Genomic DNA, 22,355 nt, shown 5'->3' with positions numbered 1-22,355 from the left:
GATTGAGCCCTCTGCTTCAACCTGTCATCTTATTTCACAAAGTGGATGACACATGCACATGGATACCTTATTGCAATGCGCATGCGCCTGCAGTGTATGCCCACTGAATTTCTAGTATGAAATCTATGATTGACTTTGTAGCAAGATGTGCTACGTGTACGAGTATATCACGGTATGTGTAGTACCTACGTGGATCATAATAATGGATAATAAATTACTGGCCAGTGCTAGTATATTTTGTGTCTCGTCCCCGCGCAATACATGTTCAAGAAGGCCTCACAACTTGAATTTGTATACGTGTATTGTTGCTGTTGCTGTTGTTGTTGTTGTTGTTGTTGTTGTTGTTGTTGTTGTTGTTGTTGTTGTTGTTGTTTGAATTATTATGATTATCTCTGTGCTTTTTGATCTCCGGTTTTTTATTCACATCCGTGAAAAGTAAGGCAAAGTTATGATCATGTAGGCTACTTTTCGCAGGGATGGAGATCAAAATTTACTTTATTCTCTTTTTCTATCATTTTTTTTTCTTTTCTCTCAAAATTTATTTTTCTTGCTTGTGTTATTTATATACCATAATTAGAAATGATGATGATGATGAAGCTTGTATGCCAACGGTTGAACTCATCAAAACATATAAATATACCCCAAAAAATACTGTTTTATGTTACCAAGCAGCATGTAAACAAAAATACACACACCTATATAAACTTTTTAATTTCTCATCGGATTGGCTGATTGGATCACGATTTCATGTATTTACAGTTACACGAGTATCTGCCTAGGGATTTATTTGTTTATCAATTAGAGCCTAATTGATTAGCGATACTTGTTCCATTATGTCTAGGCCTATAGGGCACTATAGGCCTACCATTCATTAATATTTTGATTATTTCCTTGGTTTGGTGGGTTGTTTTCATTCTTAGGCCTATTATGGTACATGTATCATCCTATTGCTGAAGCTTTCCTAAGTGGGATAATTTGGGGGATCTAATCTGATCTTACCTTTGAATTTAGTTCTACTACGTTTTGTTCTATCAAATCTAAAAAGAAGTTATTATTGTTGTATTAGTTCCATGACATTTCCCCGGGTCCATCGACAATTCTTCCCATGAAATATCTGCATGCTAAGCCAAACATAAAATATCTACCTTGGACATTCCTAACCCTAAACCTAATCCTCACATCAAACTAAACCTAAAAGTCTATACAACTAACCTTAAGCCTATATTATAAGTCGAGGAGAAAGTATAAGACCAGAGCAATTCTCGCAAAAGCAAATGCCTATTGTCGTATAGGGTCAAATACGGTGGGATTATACTCTAGTATACTCTCGAAAATACAGTCTATACAAACTTTAGGACGCAAAGCCCCTAAAATCTCATGCCTGCCAAGCATTTCACTTGTATCTCTGAAACATTAAGTTTTTCTTAATGTATTTATTTTTCCAACCATGCACTGAGTGTAAGTAAACTAAATTTGTCACCCCCCCCCCCTGCCCTCGGAGGAAAGAATTCTTAGATTTCTTCTTTCTTTTCTTCTTCTTTTTAATATTCTTTTCTAACTTCTTTGTTTGCCTCTTTTGGGGATTTTTTTGTTTATCATTTTTTTTTTCAATTTAGCCAAAAGTCTGTGTGTGTGTGTGTGTGGGGGGGGGGGGGGAGGGGTTTCAAGATTCAAACTTATTTTCATTTCCATATAAACATAGAAATTAATACAATGTCATATAAGCAGAACACAGTTGTAATAATTGCAAAACACAAATTGACAAAATACAAATGAATATGAGTAACAAAGAAGAAAACACAATTGTATTTTTTCACAAATATGCATATAGCAAGCAAATTAAGGATGGGAATGGAAATGGAGGGTCTCACTATAACTTGTAAGATAATTATGAGACCCTCAGAAAATACAGAGAACAATGAATAATGAACTAACGAATAATGAATTAACGAAGCTACAACCCGATCATAAACAAAATCAAACAAACCAATGTCAATTGACATGAAATCAAACTGGGAAGGAGAAAAAAAGAGGAAAAAACCCAGTGCCACATATTCTTTTATCAGCTCGTTCAAGTTTGAAGAAAGTGTGGTAGCTAATGTTTTCTCAAAACCTTACTTGATGACTTATTTCCACCATTTCTAAGATTTTTGTTTACCTCATTGAATATGGAAGAGCACAAAGTAAACATAAAGGTATAAACTAAATGTAAATCGTTTCCAGCGCTTATTTTCGATGACTAACTTTTACTTCTGTTCAGTTCAAATTTATTTCATATTTCCATTTTCTCAATGTTGAGATTACAAAATTATTGACAACAAAACAAGAATACAAAATATATACAATCATGTCTTTTGATTGTAGAAGAAAAAGAAAAAAATATACTTGACACAAATGTACATGGTCATATCGTGTGAAAATGTCACTAATAAGTACTGAAGAAAATGATGGGGCCTATATACATAAAAGCTTTAAAGCTTGTAAAACTGTAGGTTCCCGAGTTCATAGGCATATAGTTTTACACGGAGAACGGATATGTTTGTCTTGACCAACTAAAATTACACCAGTACAAAAAATCGATAAGTAATAAACTAATGAACCACATAGATATCGCACAAACCAGACTGCATACAAATCTCGCAGTGTTTGAAAAACAAAAATGCTATATTATTAAAAGATGTATCGGTACCATTAAATAACTCGAATAACTTGGTGCTGCGGACAAGGACAAAAGACTGGGAGCATAAAAAAGTTGCTAAAAGCTTGGCAGTGTGTATCCACTAAGTAATAACTGTTTTAATTTGCGTTTTAAGGTGAATAAAGATAAGGAAGAAGTGATATCTAGAGGGAGATCATTCCAATATCTGGGTCCAGTAAATATAATTGTTTTCTTTGCAAAAATAGTGCGAGTATACGGGGAAGGTGATAGGCGTCACTCTGGCGAGTGGGATAACAGTGGATAGAGCGATTCCTTTTGAACATGTGGATAAAAAGAGATGGTAATTCATTAGTTGTTAGTTTATACATGAAAATTCCGAGATTGTAATAAAATAGGTCTGGAATTTTCAGAATTCTGTTTTGATGAAAAAAACAGTTGGTATGAGCAAAATATCCGGCTTGGTTTATGATTCTTATTGCACGCTTTTGAATACGGAGAAGCGAATCTAGTAATGAGTGACTTGCATTTCCCCACGCCAAAATTCCATAATTAAAGTGTGGAGATATTAAACAAGAATATATACTCTGCAAAATATAAACAGGAAAGAAATGTTTGAGCTTATTCAATATTCCAATATTTCTAGACAAATTTTACTTACAAAATTAACATGAGTTTTCTAGGATAATTCTCGGTCAATCCAAAGCCCTAAAAACTTTGTGTATCATTTATTTTGATATCATATGGAACACCATTCAAAGAATTACTGAATACCATATAATGAGTTTTTTCTATGTTCAAGGATAATTTGTTCGCATAAATCCAGGATTGGTCGCGTAAATCCACTTCTTGTTGTATACTTTTCACAGCACATGCATGGATGAGGTGAGTGTATACCCAGGATGACTGTGCAGAAGGAGAGGGGGATTTATTGGTAGGACTGGTCTTCCGTGATAATTACTTTGTTTTTTACTGTGCTTTACTTGACTTGACTTGACTTGACTTTACTTGACTTGACTTTACTTTACTTTACTTAGGGGAGAGTGGGGTGAATTGGGACGCGGGAGAAGTGGGACACCTCTCATATCTCAAAAAGCTTTGAACTAATCATCTTTAAGTCTTATCACCTGTTCGGTATGTTTGGCGTCAGAGTATTTATATAAGCATGTGGTAACTGTCAACTCTGCGGGAAAGTTTAATTATTTTTAAGACTTTTTTTGGGGGGGGGGTAGTTTGTTGCATTCAGTGTGAAGTGCTTTCTGAATTATTCATCGTACGGCTTTGAATAGCAGGCACTTAGCATGCTACATGTAGGCCTTATGAGTTCCAGTAATTTGCATTCTTTAACTTAAAAGGTTTTGCAAAAATTATCTAAATTGTGATGTGTATTATTAGCCGCCATTTTGAATTGTTTGGAGTGCTGGGCCATGGGGTGAACTGGGACAGCATCACTGTCCCACTTCTTCCTGTATTCAAAGTTATGATGAAAATTCCAAAGATTTTCTCATTTTTTTTTTTTTTTTTTTATGTGATGCTTTTTATGCAACTGTCTCTGATGGACCATGGATACCCAGTGGCGGATCCAGAGGGGGGGGCGCAACCGGCGCACGGCCCCCCTTTATTTTTCCACTAAAAACAAAAGTAATAAAAAGAAAAAAAATGAAATGAAACTCGGAAGTGACACAAGAAATATTAGTTGCGCCCCCCCCCCCCCCCTTTTACAGAATTCCTGGATCCGCCCCTGATACCTGTATATATCACGTTTTGCGATGAAACTCTTTGACGAACACACACATAGGCTATTCTAACCTAGTTTTATAGTGCACGCACAGACATTATTTTATTATATCATATACTTGTAGATTGTCTAGCCCATATATAGTTACTACTGTTTGTCCCACTTCACCCCAACCAATGTCCCACTTCTCCCAGGGGGTGACCCACTTCACCCCGATCAGAAGCCTTTTTAAAATCAATAATACCCGTACCGCAAATTTGAGATTTTTAAGAATTTATGAAGTAACAACCCATCAATGGCCTAAATAGCATTAGTAGTCTTTGGGTCCGAGATATGAGAGCCCCGTTCTAAATACACATTGTACATGTATCAGAAAAGTTATAGGAGGAAATTAATTCATCATATCACATTATAGATGGCATGCTGAGCATCCGCATAGATAATTCGTCAGCTATTACACATTTAACGACACCATACGGTATCCGGAATGGGGAGATTCCCATGGAAATGTACCTGCATAACATTTTACTGTGCGGAAACCACGTATGAGTACCTCTGTAACCCGTACTGGCCGTGGGTACATGTAGGTGGCGTACATTCATTTTAAGTCGTTCTCGCTTGTCGGTGGCCTAGCTAATTTCTGCTTTGGATGCTGTCATAGAGGTCCAAAAGTGACGGACAAGACTGATGTGAACGGCGGAGAATATTTGATGATAATAGTGGGAATTTCAAGAAGTTTGTGTCCGGTAAACTTAAAGCAGTTGAAGAGCAAAGAAAGTGGCGTCCTCATCTCGACTCAGCCATCGTCTCACTTCGGTCGCGCCGCCGTGGAAAATACTTGGCTTCACCGCCGTCTTATTATTTGCCTGGTGAGCATATGCCGACATCTTTACTCTTTTTATTCAGCTCTTTACTTGATGGTCATGCAGAGTATTAAGCTCCACTTCCCCAAATATTCAATGAGAATGACTGTTCAAGTTTAATCAGCGGTACCGCAGTATCTTGCACTTGCAGAGTAGTTGTAATATTTCTAGGGTTTTGTGGAACCCTGGCCCTGCCCTTGACCGAAAGATCGGTCTGTATCTGTCCGTCGGGGAATGTTCCGCGGAGACTACGTCTGGCTTCACGGATCCCGACGGAGGACAGCGTCAATGGCAAAATATAAAAAGAGTCCTCCGGACAGACGGATCTTTCTGTCTAGCCCTGCCCTTGCACTGGCCTTCCATCGCAGAAAATGCCAGCAAGTAAATTTAATTATTGACTCTGAGTCTGACTCTGAGTCTGAGAAGACACAAAGACTAGGGTTATCGTCTACCTGTCCAATGCAATGAGCTCTGGCACTGCTGTTCTTGATGCTTTTATATCACTTATTTCCTGTTTAAAAACAGATTTAGGGCCTAATATTAAAGTGGAAGTGTCCTTGGTGGTACGGTATATTGCGATTCTTGGTCGATATGTAATATCTGGGTCTAGCTAACGTTAGTTGTTGCATGGGGCTGCAAATGTTTCTGGTTTTTACACTCATATACAGTACCGGTAGTCTCGTCTTAAAAGGCGACCCAAGGCAAAGCCACAGGCATCGAACAAGAATCAAGAACATTCAAGGAATGTTTTTAGGTTAAAGGCCTATTCATATGTTCCATTAATTATTGACATTGTGGAAGGTTGCAAAGCTAAGATCAGTCTGACACATGCGAGATTGACACAAGCTTCCTCTGAAAACTGAAAAAAAAAAGATAATATATCTGCATTAAAGCTAGCCCGACCAGACTTGTGTACAGCGACCCGGTTGTGTATAATATTAGTTGCATTAACACCATATTAATTTCAAGAAATGTGTAGAATAGACAGGGCTCAACATTAGCACTTGCCCCCTTGCCCTTGGCAAGTAAGATTTTTAGGCAAGTGAAAATATTTTATTTAAAAATGCTAGAAGTTACTTGTCCAATTGGGCCGGGCAAAATAAGGTGAAAATTGGAAGCTCATCAAGTCAGTTGTACATGGGTGTCATTTTTTTATGTTTTATTTTTTTTTGCAGTTATTTTTTCTTCTTTCAGGCAAGTTACCATTTGAAAATTGATAATTTTTCCTGTCTGACAGGCAAGTGATGGAAAAACAAAAATTATTGTCAGGGCCTTGGAATTGGACAACAAGTCTTGAGAGCAGAATTCAGTCTTGATGGGTGATTGAAATACATTTAGCTATGCGGGGCTTCTTCATATACCACTGTATGTGTATACAATACATCATTCAGCCTCCTGTTTTTACTTCTTTTTCTTTCTGTGTATAGTAACGTGTTATTACAACAAGGTACTTAAATTGGACAAAACACTAAGAATTCATATTTCTTTTGTTGTCTTTTGTATTTACAGTAACAAACCTGATGCCAAATGAGGTGACTATGTAAGTTTTTTGGAGCAGGTACACGTGCACCATCTTTCTTCTTCTTCCTCCTCCTCTACCTCCCCCTCCCCCTTCTTCTCTAACTCCTTCCTGTCCAAATATTCCAGCCTGTCTTTCTTGCCGCTGGATATGTGGTATCGAATCTGGCTCTATGTGTACTTCACCTGGTTCCGACCAATGTTCAAGTGGGCACTGAGGCGGGCTACAGGCAAGTGCGAGCTGCTGCGCATCTGCTGTGGCAACCACTCGAAAGGGGGCCGCAAGACCAGAGCAGTTGGTAAGTTTGAGGTCGTTTGCATTCATACCTACAATGTTTGTGAACTTTAATTCTCATAAATCACTGCATCTTTCAGATAATTGTGTGTGTACATGTACAGTATATCCTTCTTTTTTTTTGCGGGGGGGGGGGGGGGGGTGGTGGGGGAGGTGATGTTACTGGTTGATGGCTTCCTTAGAAGAAAAAAAATACTGTAGATTATTCTTGCCCACCTACAAGAAAATGTGACAGTAGATTATTTTAGAGTGGGCAATATTGTGTGATGTTTCCCATTTGTGTAGGCCAGCCGCAATCACAATCATGATATGTACATGTCATACAGTGAGACATAAGCATCAGAAAGAAACATTATCGCAGGTAGTATTCATCAAAAATTTCACATCAATAAGAATATGCGTAGCTATTTTGATTCCAGCTGACAAAGTAGTTAAATATCCGAATCGCCACCTCCCCCGCTTCTGTATGCGCGCTTTTTAACAGGAGTGCATACCTTTTTCAAAGAAAGCAACCTGCACATCATGCTCGCTGTTCTGTCATCTCACTTGATATTTCTGCACTGGACTCGACCACCAGCATAAACAGGAATGGTGATTTGGTACATGATGCTGTAATGTGGAGAGTTTTCCTCTCAGATTGTGGAAGTATCCATTTTGTTGGATGTTCTGTGAGTGTTTTACGCCTGATAGTACGTTCAGATAGAATCATCTGACCGGATGTGTAGGTGCAGGTTTAAAGCTTGAATGTGTATGGATGGATTATGATTATTAAAATGTGGATTATATTAATTATTATAATGTGGATTATCATTATTATAATGTGGATTATACCTTGCAAGTGCACCTGTACATCTTCTTGCCTCTCAGAAAAATCCCTGCGCCAATCCCATCTGGGTTCGCTCCAGAGACTCGCAACCGACGAGGACTTGAACGTACTCGAGGCTGTCAAATATGTGATGATAGTCAAGAACATAGACCCAAAGATTTATCCAGAGTGAGTCAGAGTTTTGGAATTAAAGGGATGGTATAGTATTGGTTGAGGAGAGGATTCAAGATACTTAGAAACCACTTTATGAAATGCTAAAGAGCATACAATCTTAAGAGAAATTCAAAGTTCATGTGATGAAAATTGGTTTCGAAATGGCTGAGATATCCAAAAACAAAGTAAACAAAGCAATCCTAATAAAAAGTGGGTCCCATCTTTTATTAGGATTGCTTTGTTTTGGATATTTCAGCCATTTCAAAACCAATTTTCATCAAATAAACTTTGAATTCCTCTTAGAATTATATGCTCTTTCATATTTCATAAAAGGGTTCTCATTATCTAAAAAGAAAAATTATTATCAAAAAAGTTGGAAACCTGATGTCCCATCCCAACTGAAACTGTACCATCCCTTTAATCGGTTGATTATTACTATCATTATTTATTTATTACTTTTTTCTTTTTTTTTTTTTTTTGGGGGGGGGATGCAGTCTGTAACATTTCATGTTCTGAACAATCATAGCATGGAAGGAGTACACTGTTTAATGTTTGCGATCTAACTTTCATACATCATGTGCATATTGGAAACTGTTGAAAGGACTCGGCATTTAGACATCATGTTAGATCACCCAGCTCTAGCAGTCATAATTTTCTTTGTTGTTTCCCGCTTTCCTCAAACTTTGTCTGATCTGTGCTCATGAAGTCACTGCGATTGTAGCTTTTACAGTTTCTCCTGTGAGTTTGGTCCATGTTTTCAGCTTATTCAGATTTGTATGATGAATTTCTATTGTGCAGGAAAAAGCTAATCATATGATCACTGTCTCTCTGTTGTGTCCAGTTTTTCTCCAATTCTGCAAAGCTCCCTCAGACAAATATGTGGCTACAATGCATTGGTGAAGGAAATCGAAGCCCTGAAGAAAGAGAAATACTCCACGGCGAATCCAGCACACGAACAGGATTTGTTGAAGGTAAGCCCCTGCACTACCTTGTGTGCCTGCCAAGAAAAACGAAGGTCGTTCTCAGAATGTGAGTAACATTATGCAACAGTAGAAGCTTTTGGCTCACGAGTCAAAAGCTTGAGGTCCTGTGGTGGTGTGGTAAAAGCAGCTGTCAAAATATCCCAAGGTCATGGGTTCATGCCTAAGTCGAGACAGTACATGTTCTGAGTGCACTTTTGATCCATAGTGCTTTACTTCACACAACATTATACTGCAAGCAAACCTTGTTGGGAATATTATCTCTTCTCTTTCACACACACACACACACACGCACACACACACAATCTTTGAATCTATCTTTCTGTCTCTGGTTTTTAGCTCACCTGAGCCAAAGGCTCAGGTGAGCTATTGCGATCGCCCTTCGTCCGTCGTGCGTCGTGCGTCGTGCGTCGTGCGTCGTCCGTCGTCCGTCGTCCGTCGTCCGTCGTCCGTCGTCCGTCGTCCGTCGTGCGTCGTGCGTAAACTTTTTACATTTTCATCTTCTTCTTGAAAACCCCATGACCGATTTTCATCAAACTTGGCAGGTAGCATCCCTAGGGGGTTAGGAATTCAATTTGTTAAAATGGGCACCATGCCCCACCCAGGGGGCCCCCAGGGGGGCCCAAACCCCCCAAAATTAAGGAATCTGTAAAAATCTTCTTCTCTAGAACCAGAAGTGATAGAGCTAAGTTAATACTATGAGTTAGTACATTGATGACTGTAGTTTCAAGTTTGTTCATGGCAGAATCAGGGGTGCCCCCCTTGGGACCCAGGGGAGGGGGGTGGGGAAGGGTTCTAATGGGGCCTAAATTGTACATTTTCATCTTCTTCTTGAGAACTCCATGACCCATTTTCACCAAACTTGGCAGGTAGCATCCCTAGGGGGTTAGGAACTCCATTTGTTAAAATGGGCACCATGACCCACCCAGGGGGCCCCCAGGGGGCCCAAACCCCCAAAAATTAAGGAATCCGCAAAAATCTTCTTCTCTAGAACCAGAAGTGATAGAGCTAGGTTAATACTATGAGTTAGCACATTGATGACTGTAGTTTCAAGTTTGTTCATGGCAGAATCAGGGGTGCCCCCCTTGGGACCCAGGGGGGGGGGGGGGTGAGGAGGGGGTCCTAATGGGGCCTAAATTGTACATTTTTATCTTCTTCTTGAGAACCCCATGACCCATTTTCACCAAACTTGGCAGGTAGCATCCCTAGGGGGTTAGGATCTCAATTTGTTAAAATGGGCACCATGCCCCGCCCAGGGGGCCCCCAGGGGGCCCAAACCCCCCAAATGAAGGAATCTTTAAAAATCTTCTCTAGAATCAGAAGTTATAGAGCTGAGATAATACTATGAGTGAGTACATTAATGACTGTAGTTTCAAGTTTGTTCATAGGAGATCCAGGGGTGCCCCTCTTGGGGGTAGGGGGGGGGGGGTGGTTGGAAGGGTCCAAATGGGGGCCTGAATTGTACATTTTCATCTTCTTCCTGAAAACCTCATGATGGATTTTTGTCAAACTTGGCAGGTAGCATCCCTAGGTGGTCAGGATCTCAATTTATCAAACTGGGCACCATGCCCCACCCAGAGGGCCCCAGGGGGCCCCAATTCCCCCAAATTAAGGAATCTTGAAAAAATTGGGCCCTTATTGTACATTTTCATCTTCCACTTGAGAATGCCTCGTCAAATTTTGGTAGAGCTGTGAATAATTTAGATTAGTGACTGCGTGAAAGGTGAACTTGCGATACTCAGGTGAGCACTAGACCCGCGGGTCTCTTGTTTTTTTTTGGCACCGAAAAGTGTAACATCATGTCACAATACACTTCAAAGCATGCCATTAATATGTGTACGTATTGTTTGCAGATGACCTATGATGAACATGCTATTTGTATTCATGAAATTTGAATGTTATCGCACAGTTATTGACCTAGAAGTGCGTTCTCCTCTCTTTCTCGTAGCTATGGCGATTACTGAAGCCAAATGACAAGCTTGAGAAGAGAACCTGTAAACAGTGGGGAGAGATCGGTTTCCAAGGCGACGATCCGGCAACTGATTTCAGAGGAATGGGTAAGTCTGAGCTGCCAGGTTTCTCTGATTGAAGGGGGCTCCATGAAAATCTCTTTATATCCTGATAAGATAATAATCTATACGCCATATATTCTTTTCACAAATCTGGACTTTCCAACATTTTCATGAGTGGTTAGATAGTGCAATTGTGGTGTACACAGCAGTTGATGTAAAAATGTAAGTGTGCACGTTGCATTAAAGAAGGGATCAGAATAATTTTGTGTGTGTGTCTGTTTTTGAATTTACAAATAGCACCCAATTCATGAAAGGCATAAAAATAAAAACCCTGCAAAATATATTGCATGTATAGTATACAAGCCTTCCTGAGTTGGAATTTCCTTTGGCCTGTCGAAGTGCATTCAACACCAAAGTGTTGACAGCCCTGGGAAGTGCTTGGAAGCAGTTGTTGTCCATAGGGGCAGTGGTGTGAACTTGGCAGGTTATTCAAGAATGTAATATGCATCTCCTGAGATTAAACAAAATGAAGACTGGTTTGTAGAGGAAAACTGTTTGTAAAGTGTTTGTATGTGTGCAAACAAAGACACAATGTGTTGAGATCAGTTGGTTAAAATTCATTTTTATCAGTGGCACTTCATGGCTCCTGACTTTCATTCAAGCACCAGTATAAGTTTAGTGATTGATTGTATTTAAAATCTTTTATTTTTCATGTATAGTTGATTATGCTGAATTTGTGTTAGAGACCGGGTCACTGAGGCAAGATTGTGTCATTGAGATATTTTGGTTTATGTTTTCCCATATCCTTTTGAGAACACATTTCTTACTTCATTTTTTGTAAATCTTTCATAGTTTCTCTGTAGCTCTACATGCAGAATTAGCCATATCTTACTTCATGTTTATTTTTCTCTTTTCTAATTTGTGTTGATACTTCCAGGTGTACTGGGACTTCAAAACCTTTTGTAAGTATGATGGATATTTTCCCTGTCATTGTACTAGCTTGACAATAAGGAGTTAGGGTTTGTCCAAATATATGATTTTAAAAAAATGTGACATAACTCATTTCTGCAATAGTCAAAGAATCTTTGTTATAGCCTTTTAGACTGCTTGTGTGGCTTTTGTAATTTTTGTCATCACAGATTGCAGCAATTATATATTACAAAGAAATGATTGATCATTTGCTAGTTTGTTTGTTTGTTTGTTCTGTAAGTTCATGTGAAAGTTTGTCACACTTTGTTTTGCAGACAAACTGAAATGACTAAACAAATTTTGATACAGTGCACTCCCATTATAAGGAACACAGTTATAATGAAATTCTGGTTATAACGAAGTAAAAATTCAGGTAACAAAATTATTCTCTCTATGTTTTTTATTGTTTATTTGTTCGGTTAATACGAAATTTTGGGGTCTAGGACTTGTCCCCCGGAGGACAACTCCCCCGGGGACTACTCCCACCTGACAACTCCCCCGGAGGACGTCTCCCCCGGAGGACTACTCCCCCGGAGGATGTCTCCCCTGGAGGACAACTCCCCCGGAGGACAACTCCCCCGGGGGACAACTCCCCTGGAGGACAACTCCCCCGGAGGACGACTCCCCCGGGGGACAACTGCCCCGGGGGACAACTCCCCCGGAGGACCACTCCCCCGGGGGACCACTCCGCCGGAGGACCACTCCCCCGGAGGACCACTCCCCCGGAGGACAACTCCCCCGGAGGACAACTCCCCTGGCGGACCACTCCCCCGGGGGACCACTCCCCCGGGGGACAACTCCCCTGGAGGACAACTCCCACCTGACAACTGCCCCGGGGACGTCTCCTGGGGGACAATCCCATACTGAACAGAGATGTTTTTGTGTGTGTGTGTGTGTGTCCTAGAAATTAAAATTAAATTCATCTGTGTAAAAACAGTATTCTTTTTATATAAAATTCAAATTAAAGTTGGCGTTTCCTAAGACACGTCCGTCTTTATAACAAAGTTTTTGAAATCTCAGCACAAAGTTTTTACCATTGTACACGCTACATGTAATGTCGAAAAAAGTAGAAACGCAGGTCCATTTTATCACTGAAAATTGGTCAAGAGATAAACACATTGACGGAAACACGCTTTTGAGGGGAAAGTTCACTCCTTAGCATGTACCTGTTATTCTTCATTATTTTATAATATTTTAAGAAGTCCATTCTTTGATGATTTTCTTTTTCTTTTTGCAATTCATGATTGTGATAAGGAATATGTTAAATGAAAGTATTGCTGACAGTGACATACAGGATAGTAACTATCATAAGAATCTAAGAGAAAAATCATAACCCCATTAAAAGGGTATTTCTAACAACATATTCCTTTGTAGAGGGAGACAAACTGAAGAAACTCAAAAACTTGAGCCTTCACCCCTCTGAATGATATCTTTCTTTCATTTAACATATTCCTTATCATAATCATGAATTGCAAAAAGAAAAAGAAAATCATCAAAGAATGGACTTCTTAAAATATTATAAAATAATGAAGAATAACAGGTACATGCTAAGGAGAGAACTCTCCCCTCAAGAGCGTGTTTCCGTCAATGTGTTTATCTCTTGACCAATTTTCAGTGATAAAATTTACCTGCGCCTACTTTTTTCGACATTACATGTAGCGTGTACAATGGTAAAAACTTTGTGCTGAGATTTCAAAAACTTTGTTATAAAGATGGACGTGTCTTAGGAAACGCTAACTTTAATTTAAATTTTATATAAAATGAATACTGTTTTTACACAGATGAATTTAATTTTAATTTCTAGGACACGAAAAAGAAACATCTCTGTTCAGTTATGGGATTGTCCCCCAGGAGACGTCCCGGGCAGTTGTCAGGTGGGAGTTGTCCTCCGGGGGAGTTGTCCTCCGGGGGAGTTGCCCCCCGGGGGAGTTGTCCTCCGGGGGAGTGGTCCTCCGGGGGAGTGGTCCTCCGGGGGAGTGGTCCTCCGGGGGAGGGGTCCCCTGGGGGAGTTGTCCTCAGGGGGAGTTGTCCCCCGGGGGAGTAGTCCCCCGGGGGAGTTGTCCCCCGGGGGAGTTGTCCCCCGGGGGAGACGTCCCCCGGGGGAGTAGTCCTCCGGGGGAGACGTCCTCCGGGGGAGTGGTCCTCCGGGGGAGCTGTCAGGTGGGAGTGGTCCCCGGGGGAGTAGTCCTCTGGGGGAGTTGTCCTGATACGGAAATTTTGATATAATGAAAGAAAACTGCTGGTCCCGAGGACTTTGTTGTACTGGGAGCCCACTGTAGTGAATTTTCACTTTAGTTAATTAAGTGCTCCAATTGGTAATTCAATCCTCATATACTCTTTGTAGTTGTTAGCTGCTGGGCATTAGTTTTAACGCCAAAGTTAAATGTGCATATATCCACTGATGTGCTATGTCTACCAGTCACATCATCAGCAATTTTTTATGCCTCCGCCACAAAGTGTCATCGGAGGCATTACTATTATATATATATATATGTTTTTTCTTTCTTTCTTTGAGGAAATGAAGAGATCGCTGAATAAATAACCTGGCACATGTCAGTAAAGTACATGGGTACATAAAAGGGATAATGCATATTTTCTCTCTCTCTCTCTCTCTCTCTTTCTGCGATTCCTTCAGGTTTTTTGCCGAGAACTACAATGGTGTGGCGCGGCAAGTGCTGACGCACTCTCAGCACCCCACACTGTGGTAAGTGTTTGTTTGTTTGTTTGTTTGTTTGTTTGTCAAGTACTTGTGACATTTTAGTGCATTGTATGAGAAACAAGTGTAAGCTATGTTTTCGATGTGGCTAGTGTGACATACCAAGTACCGTGGTAGTAATTACCAGGCAAGAAATTGTCAAATTTTCCACACTGACTTATTGAAGGAATTGTATCCCCTGTGTAGATAAGTTTCTTTTTTGTTGTTAAGTTATATATTTGTGTGTGTGTCTCAATTGATGGGCTCACAAATTACACCCGTTTCAATGACATCTGTCCCTGTGTCAATTGCTCTCATGAATACATCTACACACTAGGCCAAACATAAATTCTACCCACAAACATACCCTAACCCTAATCCTAATCCTAATCCTCACATCAAATTAAACCTAAAACTCGATCACAACCCTAACCCCAAGTCCTTGGAGAAAATAAGACTGGAGCAATTGTCAACCCTATCACAGCCTTAACCTAAAAAACCCAAATTTTAAAAGTCCTTTGAGAAAATGAGACCGGAGCAATTGTCGCAGAAGCAAATGTCAAGTCACCATTACACCCATATATCCCTCCTGTGTCTATCAGGTACTCCTATGCCGTGGTCGGTATCAACCTGACCAGCATGACGTATCATCTTCTCCGAGATGGATCACTCAGGGACTACTTCTACCACTCCATTACGGGGCAGCCATCCATCTACCACTTCCACAAAGTCTACTGTGAGTATGGTGTCCTTAAATCCATCACAATTTTCCTCTTTTTTTTTAAAGTGCTCCCAAAGGGCACAGGAGGCATAACTTAATTTATCATAAGTGCTACAAATGTATCTCCCTTTAATCACAAATTTATGCCACTTCACTGAAGACACAATATAGTTGGTGATAAAAATTTATGCATATGTGTGCACCCTTCTTTTCATTCTTGTTCATGTCCACATATTTCCACACTAATGCATGTGTATATATTGTTTCAATTCTACATATGTTATTTGAATATTCAATGAAATCGTAGATTGCTTGATACTACTTTTCTTTTCTGTCACCTTAGCTCTCTTTGGCACTTAAAGATGCAACTTGCCATGCAATGTCATTTACCAATCAGCCAATTCCCCCCACACTTAACCTAACTGTTGGTTAACCAGCCCACTCAGGTGTAGCAATGTGCCTCAGTCCAGCAGGAAGGCCATGGTGACACAGTAGGAATTAAAGGTCCTGTTTACCTTTGGGAGCAGTGATTTTAAAAAATGTTCAAGATATCACATTTGATGCATATGTATATGTCTGTTGCATCACAAAACATCCTACCATATATATATGTATTTTTTTTTCTTTGCAATAAAGCCTAAAATATAAGGAGATATCAGTATTTTTCTCATTAAACCGTAACTGTAGACGGATTAGTCTGGAAACATTTTCATTATAACTATTATTCACATTTTGTGTATTATACGGATTCAAATTTTTACAGTAATTGTTTCTATCCCTAGCTCACATTTTAGAACTATTTTAAAACACTAATGCTGGGTTTTTGTTTCTTCTGCAAATGGTAAATTATGCCTTTAAGCAGAAGTGGTAATCTCTATTCATTGGCAGTTAGTTTAGCAGACACCTGTGCCAATCTACAAAGAAAGCACTGAAGTGGATACATGTGCCAGTAGGCGAATAAAGCGCAGTAAGGGTTAAAAAGTCCATACATATCATTTCTTTCACCTGCAGGCTACATCTTCAGCGAGTTTGATCGCTTCTGGTTTGCCTCCAAACCCAAGAGTGTGATGGAGTTTGGGAGCATCAGAGACAAGTTCGAGAAGAAGTTTCTGGAAACTCTGAAGGACAACCAGCTACAGGCTGTCCTCCAGAATAACTACACGTGGACATGAAGTGTGAGCTAGCTGGACCAGTTTCTTAATGTATTCAGATTTGATGCATGTAGTTTACCCTTCAGCCAGTGTTCATTCGTACATCCACAACATTTTTACTATTCATGTGTCTTTGGAGTACAAGAGAGAAAGAGCATTGTCCGAAAGCTTAAGGCTACGGCAGAAATTATGATGTCTGCAGTTACTGTGGCAGTGAGTAGGCAACAGCCAGTAAGCTCTGAGCATTTAAATCATTGCCATGGCAACCCACAAATATTGTTACTGCCCATGAGTACAAACTCTTTTTAAAGAAACGGGGCCAGGGTGCCCCCCATACACCACACATTATCTTTCACTACTTTTATAGATAGGGGAGTAGCTGTTCATGTATGACAATGGTCTAAAATGAGACACTGCCCATGCTTACAAACTTTTTAAAGAAATGGGGCCAGGGTGCCCCTTATCAACCACACATTATCTTTCACTACTTAGAGATAGGTTAGTAGCTGTTCATGACAGTGGTCTGAAATGAGACTAACAGCCCATCCACAAGTGTCTTTTGTCGTTCATAGTAATGCAGGTGTCACACTGGCCCAAAATTGAGCAGAGATGGACACACGATAAAGGAAACATTCAAATTCGGCTCTGATTGTAGAAACTTCCATTCATTCGTGAGGGCATCTTAAAGCCATTGTAGTACTGCCGATTGAGTTTCTCACGCTCCAGCAGCAACTATGTGAGTGGCAGCAACATTTTTGGCAAGCCAAGAAATAGCTTGAAGATCTTGCAAAGGTTAATTTTATGATAAAATTTCACATCTTTATGTAGCCTTCTAGTGTGCTTCAGGTGTCATCAGGTGACCCTCTGTAAGCGTCATATTTGCTTCAGATGTTGATTGGCTTTCAAGTTCGGGATCAACTTTGTGCGACACACAGATTCCATAATCGTATGGCCATCTTGTGTCAGTTCGGGACAGTGTGGCTGCACCCTTAGCAACATGACTTACAGCACTGTCATTTTTGTGTGCTTTACATTTGGTGTGAAAATTTCTGAATCCATGATTCTCCTACTGAATTACCCAATGTAAGACCACTTCTGATTTCATTATCCTCATTCATATTCCACAGAAGTAATAACATGTAAATGTTTTTAAACATTTGTTTTCAAAATTGTTCATCTTTGTTTTACCAGCAGACAGAATTCACCCTTGATTCCACATGTAGGACTTTGTGTCTTGCTCTTAATGCATTTGAGCTGTTGGGGAAAAACATTTGTTGAGTTCATTGTGAAATTGGTTCATTTATACCTGAGTAGTAACCGTCATGAGTGAACGACGGAGAGAGATCAGTATTGCCAAAGTGTGACTATATAGAGCAGAATATTACAAAATGTAAAATTAACAGATATATCAACTCTTGACAGATTCTCACATTCTAACATTTCATGCTCTCCACTCATCTTTGAATCTTTTTATGTCTGTAATCCATTATATTGGTTACAGTTAATAGGTACCAGATTCTTGTATAGTTTGTAAATTGATTTATGTGTTCTGTTGTCTGCTAATTCATCACTTTCCTTCTTTCACAGTCCTCATGACCTAACAGTGTTCATGTGGCATCATTTCTTTTATTATAAACACTAATTTATCTTTTGCCTCCTTTGTAAATCATTTTGTAACTTTGTATTGAGGATGTGCATTCAATGTGCTTTCATTTTTCAACTTTGCAACTGACAGCAGTTTTGGAAGTTGGATTCCCATGCACGAGTTGGCAAGATAAATTTGTATGTTATTGCATCCTTACCATTCTGAATGATTTATGGGGGGCCCAGTGATGCAATTATTAACACTGAGTGATAAAGCTATTCCTGAAATGCTGTGTACTAGGGAGCCACTGTGGCTCAGTGGACCATGGATTATCAATCACAAGGTTCTTGGTTCAAGTCCACTGGCAGTGTCCTTTCACACAACACTGTATCCTCACTGTCAAATCCTTCAGATGGGACTTGAAGCCTTCTGCCCGTCGATGGCAACTTGCTGATAAGCATTTAAGTGTTTCCTTATAGGCAGAACAGAATACTGTGTAAAGACCATTGTACACTATACGCCTTTTGGTCGCATGACCAACTGACTTTGGATCTGAAATAAATCGCAATAGCCTCAGAATGAATACGCTCGTTTATTTCAGATCCAAAGTCAGGTCAGTCGTGCGACCAAAAGTTGTATAGTGTGCGGTGGCCTTAACACACACAAACAGTTGATGTGAGCTAAACCTGTTGATACGGTTTTCAAAGTTGAAACATAATTTTTTTCTGAAGTATGTTATCTGCATGAAATTGTGGCAATCAACATTCAGTATATTTTGTAAATGCATGGATTTTCTAAATGTCGAGATGCAACCCTGGGGTTCAATTTGCAGAGCCATGTGCAATATTTGCAACGTGCTGTAAATGCAGTTGCCCTGGTAATGGCTGGGTGACAACCGATTAGCTGTGTGTTGTTACTATGGTAACGATGTTGGTAATGGTTGGTATATGCACACTCAGAAACAGTGGACTCTGTGGGGATTGCTAAGTAACATGTATACTGTAAAACACAATATTTTCGCGGCATGAAATTTTCGCGAATTGGAGCCGACAGCCTTTTCGCGGCATGAAATTTTTGCGAGTTACTTCTAACATTCAACGCATATAGTGTAAGACAAGAACTTTCATGTGCATTTTAATTTCGCGAATCTTAGCTCACGCGAAATTAAAATGCACGTGAACATTCCTCATTTTGCAGTACAGTTCTTGTATTAGGATTTACGACTGTGTGACACCAATACCACTTGTGATTGTATGAGATCAGTACTGGATTTTATAATACTGTATTTTAGGTGTTACAAAACATAATATCCCCAGCTGTCCTGGTGCCATGGGCAAGCAGACATGTCTGTTCGTTTTGCCCTGCAGTGCATGCACATGGCAAGATTTCAGAGGAGGTTGGGACTTGCTTCTCAAATACGAGAATTGGTTTTGATATCTGGAAGTCTTAGCACATTTTTGTATTTATATATGTGACCCGCTACAACAAAAGGATCCGAAAGTCAAGGAGGACAATTTTCTAAAAATGGCATGACATTATTCCCTTACTCTTCTCCTGTAATTTCATATGTAGCACAACTCATAAAAATATTCGGTTGCGAGATATCGATGATTTTATTAGCGCATGTCAAGTGGTTGTGGAAATCAGAGTTTCGAGAAAAACGCCTTCAAAGTTTTCCTTCCGACGCTATCATGATCAAGGGGAGGCGAGACAGTTTTCACCGCTTAACAATAGTAGGTATGCTCCTAGCCACCTCCGCGATGTTCATTCAAGCTTAGCGCCAGTGGTCTAAGCACGACCAATCAGTAATCAGGATGCCATGCACTGACCAATAAGATCACTCCCTCGTTGCTAGGGGCGGAGTCTAGCTGCGGCGCTAAATCCAAATCTTCGGACACGTTTCTGTTATGTTGAAAGTCGGAAAATCACGGCCAAGAAAAACTCTGATTTCTTGCCTTTCCTTTGATCATTTAGCTTCGAAATTTCGGCAGATGATAGACAAAACATTAGACTACAAAATTATGCCAAAAACAGAAATTTGATTGTTTTGACCAATTTTGATGATGTGACTTCAGACTCGATTTTCTCGGCTCAGCCGTCAGCGACTTTAGGATCCTTTTGTTGTAGCGGGTCACATATGTTGATACATGTATCCTTTTCCTTTCCTTGTCGTGTTCTCAAGTGAAATATCGATTGTGTGTGTCATGCATGTATTTCTTAAACTTTCCATTTCTTTTTCTTTCTTTCTTTCTTTTTTGATAGTAGAGGTGGAGCGTGTTTTTGAGTGAATCATGTCACACTTTGATGCTGCTCTTCTAAAGAAAACAACTTTGTAAATACAATAGTTTCTTACACAGATGCAATAAAGAAGAACATGTATAGTAGAATATTCCCATAGACAGCATGGGTACTGTAAAAAGTAGAGAATGTATAGTTTAAAGGAAGATACTTATCTGATATACATATTTAGCTTGACATTGCACAATATTGGAAATGCTAACAATTTTTAAAAAAATATATGAATTCAACAAATGTTTGGTTTGTGTGTTTGTTTGGTTTTTTTTTGTGGCTACAGAGCAGTTTGAAGAAACTTTTAGTGCAATCAGTTGACTTGTCCAATGCAGTGCATATTTCTTAAAGGTACACGGAATCATGGTTCAAGAGGGCACTGGTGGAAGGTGTGATGATCATTGCCATTGATGATGTAAAGCTAAATAAACGTCGATCGAAGTAGATTGGGTGTTTGCACGCAAGCTTTCAGGGCTATCCAGCAAGCAAATCTTGTCTTTCTAGGAGCCTCATGTAGAAGGCATAACCAGCCAGGAACGTGGGCAGAATCAAGAAACAAACTGAGATTAGCATTATTTTGACCATTACCAACATATTGACAAATTCAATGTAGTGTTATGCTGATGTTCACAACACGGCAAATGAATAAGTGTGAGGCTGCAATAGCACCCTCTTGAGTTCTGTGTTCCTGTGCCTTTAACTCTGATCTGTTGTATCCACCAGCAACTACCCTGAATATAGTGTTGTTGGTATTTAGAGTAGTGGTCTCAAGATGGTTAATAAAGTGGCAGTGAGTACCCTTGGCAGCATGAATGTACCAGTGACATAGTTCAGTGTACCTGTGCTCATGAATGTCCTGTTTGAGTTCAAACTCGCGAGGGCAGCAGAGGCATTGTACAATGTTATTCCATCTGATTCAAACAAGGATAAATTTCTCACTGCAGGATAAATTCTCATGAGGGGTTAAGGAAGACATAGCCCCTTCCCACTTATCTCTCCTGTCAGTGAAATAACAAAGCATTCTCATACAACAGCACTTGAGGTTTGAGGTTCGTTACCCTTTGTGGAAGAGTACATGTTCCGTCATTAGAATTTTGCATTCCAATTTGAAATACTGTTAATATGTATATATTTGTTATACTTTCATTCTAAAGCATGTAAACTGTACTATGTCAGCATGTTGTATTGGAACCCAGAAAGTCCTTACCAGCAAAATCCAACATATGATCATGCAATTTCGCTCAAAATACATTGGATACTGTAGACCTATGACATTACACTTGATAAGCAGTGCAGATGGATGATGTAGTTTTGCTGAAGTAAACTCAAGAGGTTGATCTTTGTACACATTTCTGAGTTTGCATAATCATATCATCGTTTGCCTAGAAGATGCATCGGGATAGCAATGAGTACAGAGCAATTATTATGGCTCAGTGGGCATGACTGTAGACTCTCAGTTATGAAGTCTCTGGTTCAAACCCACTGGCTACAGTGGTTGTGCCCCTATGTGAGGCACTTCATCTTTATCAATTAGTCCTTCAAAGAGGTGTAGTCCTGTGGTAGATTGGTCTGAAACATTTTATAAGTGCTTCAAGAGTGGCCACATCAAACAGTGTGTTAAAATATATGTTTGTTGTGGGATCAGTAATTAAAAATCACTCAAATATGGATAAGAAATAAGAATGTAAGGTACATGTATTTGTTGTAAAGGCTGCACCATGTTTTTTGTGTACCCTCTTACATGTTTGAACTTTGTTTTGTTGTTGTTGTTGTTTTATGTTTTTCTGTGTGCATACCCGGATAGAATATCAATGCAGTGCCAGTGCATTTGAAATGAAACTTTTAGTATCACTCAGCCTTGCTACATGTACTTGTATATTTGGGGATTTTTTTTTTTTCCATTA

The 22,355-nt window shown here is 39.6% G+C and overlaps 1 protein-coding gene across 1 annotated transcript; it reads left to right on the top strand.

Annotated features, from left to right (window-relative positions):
• Positions 1 to 5,006: 5,006 nt before the first annotated feature.
• Positions 5,007 to 17,214, top strand: LOC139729232 (ELMO domain-containing protein 2-like). Its single transcript, XM_071640163.1, has 9 exons — positions 5,007 to 5,263; positions 6,767 to 7,074; positions 7,938 to 8,064; positions 8,891 to 9,020; positions 10,978 to 11,086; positions 11,979 to 12,003; positions 14,646 to 14,714; positions 15,308 to 15,441; positions 16,438 to 17,214. The coding sequence occupies exons 2-9, from the start codon at positions 6,927 to 6,929 to the stop codon at positions 16,596 to 16,598; spliced, it is 903 nt and encodes a 300-aa protein (XP_071496264.1). The 5' UTR covers positions 5,007 to 5,263; positions 6,767 to 6,926; the 3' UTR covers positions 16,599 to 17,214.
• Positions 17,215 to 22,355: the final 5,141 nt, after the last annotated feature.

The sequence above is a fragment of the Diadema antillarum genome, unplaced genomic scaffold (genome assembly GCF_040938485.1).
Source record: "Diadema antillarum isolate AM-2024a unplaced genomic scaffold, OU_Dant_1.0 seq00000229_RagTag, whole genome shotgun sequence".
Lineage (NCBI taxonomy): Eukaryota > Metazoa > Echinodermata > Echinoidea > Diadematoida > Diadematidae > Diadema > Diadema antillarum.
The sequence above is the reverse complement of the archived record's forward strand: the minus strand, read 5'-3'. Positions and strand labels throughout refer to the sequence as shown.